Genomic DNA, 6,436 nt, shown 5'->3' on the forward strand with positions numbered 1-6,436 from the left:
TGGGGAGATCCTCTCCCGTGTTCCCTTCCCCGGCGATTGAGCATTGACACGTGACACATACTGCAGCTAGAAAAAAAAAAGCCACACCAATCGTCGTGACAGCCACGCTTCCATTCCAATCGCGCCATGTGCCGAGTTGACCAAAAAAAAAAAAGGTGTCCCTCAAATGGTGCGCCACATTAGTGCTAAGTTTTTTTTTTTTTTTTGTACACCTCTAATTAATTATTTCAGTTTCATCGCGGTCGTCGAGACTATGCGACGTTTCCTCAAAGGGGGAGTTTAACACGTGGGCGGAATGAAGAGGTGTGCTGGGTGCAAGCGTGCTGGGTACAAGCGTACTGGGTGCAAGCGTGCTGGGTGGGGGTGGTATGCCGCCGCTTCTGCGACTGGGGAGGTGGCCCAACTGATCGGCGGGTTAGTAAAATGGCGCGATCGCCTTGCATGGGGGCTACATTTCTGCACTTGGAGAAGGGAGTGAGTTCCCCCCCTCTGCGTTGGGTTGTGTTGGATTGTGTTGAGTTGTGTTGGATTGTGTGGGTTGTGCTGGGTTGTGTTGTGTGGGTTGCCCTTTGTCTCGGTTCGCGCCACATGGATAGTTGCTTGCGCATCGCTTGCCGCTGTGCATTTGCAGTTGTGTAAGGGCTATGCGGTAGGCTTACATGTCGGCGTGAAATTTTCTCGCCCCCAGTGATGAGTGGATCGGATCGAGGGCTGGGGAACGCAACATATGCCGAGGCGACACTCAGCATTTCCTCCCTCCCCCCAGGTAAAGAAAATAATAAAATAAAATATAATAAAACACATGCGTGGTGATTGTGTATCCTCCACTCCTTACATGCACCCATCACTCCGTATGTGCATCCCCCACGCGAAAGAGCGCTCCCCTTGCCTTGTTCTCACGCCCTCACTTTCGTCCTCTCCCCCTTGTGGCTTTTTTTTTTTTTTTTTTTTTCTGGTTTTTTCGCCCTTCTCGTATTTTTCTCCAACCATTTTAACCACACAAATTCAATGCTTAAATAAAACGGAAGAGCTTTCTCAAAAACAAAAAAAAAAAAAAAGTTATTTTAAGAAGCCCACCCTTCGAAGAGAAAATTATTGGAATAAATAAAAGAAACAAAAGAAAAAAAAAAAAAAAATCAGGTGAGTAAATCTCTGCAGAGCAACGCATCCACTGAGGGCATGCTCATGTTCGTAGCATTCGCGGGATGTAGTTCTGCACGTTTTGTGTAAGGGGGAATGCGAAAGGGTAGCTTGTTGGGCCATCCCAACTGTGGATGGTTGTGTATCCCAGCTGCGTTCCTAGCTACGTTCCTAGCTACGTTCTCAGCTACGTTCCTAGCTACGTTCTCAGCTGCGCTCTCAGCTACGTTCCCGCCCGCGTTCTCCCATCTGCGGGGGGAACCATCCTTGAGTGAGACTCTCCACTGCGCCGGTGGCGTGTGTTAAAGGGGCATCCCCACTTTGTCATTTTCCCGATGAGTAGTAGCGACTAATTGGTTTGGCTTGGTTCCCCTCCTTTCCCCACCTCACAGATTTGAAGAGACGAAAGGCATTCCCCACCGCAGCCGATACAGTGTCCCACCCTGAAGCGACTCAGCACACGGACAGCTACACAGATCGATACACGGAGAGACGTGTCGCCATCTACGCATTAGCGCGCATTTGTTTCCCAGCCTCACTTGCACGTGTGCAGAATAGAAGGCAGCCCTCGCAGTGCGTTTCCCGCACGTTCTTCTCCCGATAAGCCGCCAACTCTGCAGCAAGTGCTACCCACCCCCCACACACACCCGGACATAAGTGACCGCTTCTCAAACGATGATGCTAGTTAAGTGCTCAATCCTGGTTGGAGTCCTCACGCTGGTGAACAGCGTCACGGGTAAGTCCAACATATCCAAGTGCCTCTTTTACGATAAAAGGAATTACGATCTGAAGCAGACGTTTTATGTGCCAACCAGTGACGTGGAGATGTATAAGGCTACCATCCAGAAGCTGCTCACGAGAGAAATCAACCTTCTCGATGAGTCCATGAGCGGAATTGATCAAAGTAGCAGCAGCAGCAGCGGCAGAAGCAGCAGCGACGGAAGCAGCACGATATCCAACTTTGACGAAATAAAAAAAAGGAAAAAAAAAAAAAAATAAAGAAATGGAAGAAAAATTAAAGTACATAGAAAAATACAGAAATTACGCAAGAAGTATTTTAAAAAATGTGGAATTTAAATGTGAAGGAATTGAAGACTATGAGTCCAAAGTAAAATGCAACTTATGTGTATATACAGAAATCGTTAATAATAAACATATAAGACAAGGACAGATTATTCAGATTTTTATGAATGAATGCATGTATGGTTTTTATTACTATGACAATATTAGCCAATACACACAGAACAACAAAGCGGTCAGTGCCTTCGCGGAGGAGGACGGAAATTCACAGGCCAAGCTGGACGATATTTACTTCAGCATCACCAAGGACGTCGCCGAGGGGAACACCAGTCAGATCAACTTCTTCAAGCAGCCCGCGAGCAAGTACCACCCGGTTTGCTACGTCACGGAGTAGGGGGGAGGCAGCCGGGGAGGCGGAAAGCGGAATGCGGAAAGCGGAAAGCGGCGTAGCAGACAAGGGGGTAATGTGCAAAAAGTATGAACGGGTCAGGTGAACGCAGCGGATAACTTCTAAAAAAAGTATGAACAGGTCAGGTGAACGCAGCGGATAATTGCTGACGAAAAAAAAGTATGAACGGGTCAGGCGAACATCGCGGATAACTGCTGACGAAAAAAAAAGGCGAGCGGCCCCCAAGACGCAACCACTTGCGAGCCACGCATGTGTGTTTCGCGCGGCAGGCCCACGCGTCATCAAGCAGTGTAAAGTAGTTGTGCTGCTAAAAGTAGTTGTGCCTTGTTTACCAAGCGAGCGAAGCCAACTGGAAAAAAAAAAAAAAAAAAAAAAGCCACACGTAACTGCAAATATTACGTTACACTACACGTACGTGTGTGTGTCTCTCAATGTATTTACATCTTAGTAATCATCAGCACACCAGGGAGCGACACTCTCTTGGAGAACCAACGCGCAGTGCGTCACGACGGAGTGCATGCGCTGTGTACTCGAGTCTGCATGTGTGCAGTTCATATGTGTCACTTTTTCTTCACCCCTAAAAAAAAAAAAAAAAAAAAAACCTGTATTTTTTTTTTTTTTAAAAGATTCCTATTAATAAATATCCAAATGACGAAAAGTTTTTTTTTTTTCTCCCCTCGAGTGAGCTCCGTTCTCGCCAAACGTTCCCTCATGTGGGGATGTGTTGTTTGACGTCAGAGGTTTAATGAGAAAGCGGTTGAGCAGTGCTTCCCCCCCACCCAGGCACATACGCACACACAGCCGCATAGACAGCCGCATGTGCAGACACACTGCCAACCAACGGTGCGCTCATCACATCTTCAAGTTGCGCACGAAGTGCCTCCTATCAGTGTACACAAACTTGTGGCTGTTTTGTAAGAGGAGTTGGCTGGAGATTGCCCCCTCGTTTGGGTTCACTTTAGCGTGCCAGGCGGGGTTCCCATCACTGCTGTCATCATGCGGGTAGGCATCGTACGGGTAGGCATCGTGCGGGTAGACATCGTGAGGTGAGATGTCGTGTGCTCGCCCGGTGATGTGGATGGGGATGCGAAAGGTGAGGCTATAAATACTGTCGTCGGAGAATTCGTTGAGGGAGAGAGAGTCGGAGTGGGTTCTGGCTGGGGCCTCGGCTCCGTTCGCTTGGTTGGTTGCCCCCGCCTCTTCATTGGCTTCGGCTTCATTGGCCTCGGCTTCATTGGCCTCGGCTTCATTGGCCTCGGCTTCATTGGCCTCGGCTTCATTGGCTTCGGCTTCATTGGCTTCGGCTTCATTAACCGTGTCGCCTTCGTTGGTTTGGTCTCCCCCGTTTGTTTGGTCTCTCACCGCTTCCTCCCTCCCCGCTTCCTCCCCTTTGTTGGCTGCGCCCCCGTTGCGACGGCAGAAGAAGTCGAAGTCAAGCAGGTAGTCAACCCTGACAGTGTCATTTGCAAAAGAAGGAACCACGTCCTCTCCAAGAACAAAGGTTACATTCTTTATGGAGCAGCGAACAGTAGTGACACTCCTCTCGGTAATTAATTTGCAACTACTAATACCATGATGAGAGGTCCCCTCCGAGTCCACGGAACTACTCCCCTCATCTGGGACCTCATTTTCATCATGTAGTTTGTTTCTCTGTACTGTTAAAAATCTGGAGTTTATTTTTATCCGTTCTACTCTCTTCAAACGTATATCTACATGCACTGTGCATATAGATGCATCCCCAAAGTAAAGTCTCACATTGATGATACCACCACATGGGAAGGAGTCCGTTACCTGGTTGTCCATTCCATCTAGCAAGGTGACATGACATATATTTTTTCCATCCGAATTTATTCGATAAATATTTTGTAATGCATTTTTGTTGGGTAGTTCATTTGGGTCATCCTTCACAGACGGGATGACTACCCCGTCGTCCCTGGTAGCTGAATCGCTAGCCAGGTGGAGAGGAGACAACGACTGGGACTTTATCATCCGAGTGTTGATTCGTCTATACATGTCCCCCTCCTGCATGCACTTCACGATGGTATCCACTATGGTGTAGGTCTTGTCCATGAGGAGCCCTTTTCTGTTTTTCGGCAAAGCTGCATTATGGCTCTCCCCCTCATGAGAGGAGGCTTCCCCTACCGTTTGGCTTGTCATCTGTGATGAGGTGCATCCATGTGGGCTTCCCTCCTCACCGATGTCGGGTGCTTCCTCCAACTCGCTACTCGACTCGGAGGTTATCTCTCCCAGGTAGAGATTGGAGATGTCTTCCTCATCAGTTACCTCGCTAGGCAAACTGGATGGCTGCTGAATTACCAAATTGTCGTACCAGTGTATGGGGAGGTACTTGATCTCGTTGAATACAAAGCCGGGGTAGTTGCTGAGGTAGGCCTGGTGCACATGGTCGTCGTGGTGGAGAAGGCTGTCGTGGTGGAGAAGACTGTCGTGGTGGAGAAGGCTGTCGTGGTGCGGACGACTTTCGTGGTGCTCATGGTCATCGTGGTGCACATGGTCGTCGTGGTGCACATGGATGTCCCCTTTGGGGGGAGAGCGCTGCGGGGGGGAGAGGTCTTCCACCGCAGGGCTCGTGTTCCCTCCGGGGGGTGTGTCGTGCCCCTCGTTGGGGTCACCTGTGGCGCTGCCCCCAACAGAAGTGCCATCTATGGGATACCCGCCAAACGAGCGCAGCAGCGAGAAGAAGGCACGGAGGCTGCCAAGCCGGCGGGCGTCCCCACTCCGGGAAAGCTCCCCCGTGTAGTGATCCCAGTGATGAGCCACATACAAAAAGATGTGCATATAGTAAAAGTAGTTATAGTTGGGCAGAACGTGGTTGAGGAGGAAAAGGGACGAGTCCTCCTTTCTCTGCGATGAGATGAGGTATATACAAAGGAGCCTATCGAGGGGGGTTTTCCCAATACGGTTATACAGGTGCTGCGGAATGAAGGGTGAGTTGAGGGGGGCCCTTTCGAGTATGCCCCGAGTTGGGGGGCTCTTCTTGCTCGGTCGCGCTGGGGAAGCCGCCCCATGAGAAGTCCTCCCCTGGGAAGCCGCCCCATGAGTATCCCTCCCCTGAGTAGTCCCCCCATGAGTAGCTCTCCCCTGGGAAGTCCCCCCCTCCTCTACTTCCACCCGAAAGTCATGGTAGAGGCACTCAGGCGGGTCTCCCCCGTTGTGCCCAGTAGTCGCTCCCTCCCCCTGCGAGCTGCTCGGCTTGATAGGAAGCAACACCAAGTCCAGCACGGGCGAACGGATACATCTACCACAGAGTACGCGCAAAGGTATATGCTGCTCATATCGCTTGGTTATAAATTGGGTTCTATTTCTGTACAGTCTTTTAACTGCCTGAACGTACATGCAATATTTAAATCTGATCAGCTTGCCATTATAAGTCGGGGGGAGGAATGGAGGAAGGATACAGCTGAGCTGATAGTGAGTCGTTTCACTGGGGGATCCAAAATTCACATCGGTACAGAGCACTATTGGGTTGGAGTAGAAGAGCAAGAATTTTTGTTCAGCTTTTTCTTCATTCACTCTATAGAAAGGCAGGTTCAGATTTTCTTGCTTCTGTACGAGTGGGCCATTGGTGCAAGCAGTTAGCACCTCCTGGTTGAGGATGTACACTCCGTAGAGATACAGCACGACGTAGTCTAGCTTTACATTCCCTGCATACTTCTTTGGTCCCACCAATTCGAAGGAAGCTCTTAAGACGTCCCCGCTGTGCGTCTGTGCATCGTCCAGGCACACCCTCAATGTAACATGGTCGTCTTGGACGTGCTCGAGGCTGTCGCTGGGCGGCGGGTTGTTCGCGGCGAAGAAGAAGTGCATCCTGTGGGGGAAGCGGCGAACGGGGAGCTCATCCTGTGGGGG

General features: G+C 50.1%; 2 protein-coding genes across 2 annotated transcripts; one reads left to right on the forward strand and one right to left on the reverse strand.

Moving 5' to 3' along the window:
* Window positions 1–1,815: 1,815 nt before the first annotated feature.
* On the forward strand, window positions 1,816–2,554 carry PCYB_032510 (hypothetical protein; the record flags this gene model as incomplete). The annotated part of the gene is made up of 2 exons (XM_004220922.1): window positions 1,816–1,967; window positions 2,179–2,554. The coding sequence occupies 2 exons, from the start codon at window positions 1,816–1,818 to the stop codon at window positions 2,552–2,554; spliced, it is 528 nt and encodes a 175-aa protein (XP_004220970.1).
* A 344-nt stretch (window positions 2,555–2,898) lies between these two features.
* Window positions 2,899–6,395, reverse strand: PCYB_032520 (hypothetical protein; the record flags this gene model as incomplete). Its single annotated transcript, XM_004220923.1, has 4 exons — window positions 5,699–6,395; window positions 5,305–5,500; window positions 4,193–4,707; window positions 2,899–2,918 (listed from the first exon to the last, which is right to left on the reverse strand). Coding segments are annotated over exons 1-4 (1,425 nt in total), but the record flags the coding sequence as incomplete, so codon positions are not given.
* Window positions 6,396–6,436: the final 41 nt, after the last annotated feature.

The sequence above is a fragment of the Plasmodium cynomolgi genome, chromosome 3 (assembly GCF_000321355.1).
Source record: "Plasmodium cynomolgi strain B DNA, chromosome 3, whole genome shotgun sequence".
Classification (NCBI taxonomy): Eukaryota; Apicomplexa; class Aconoidasida; order Haemosporida; family Plasmodiidae; genus Plasmodium; species Plasmodium cynomolgi.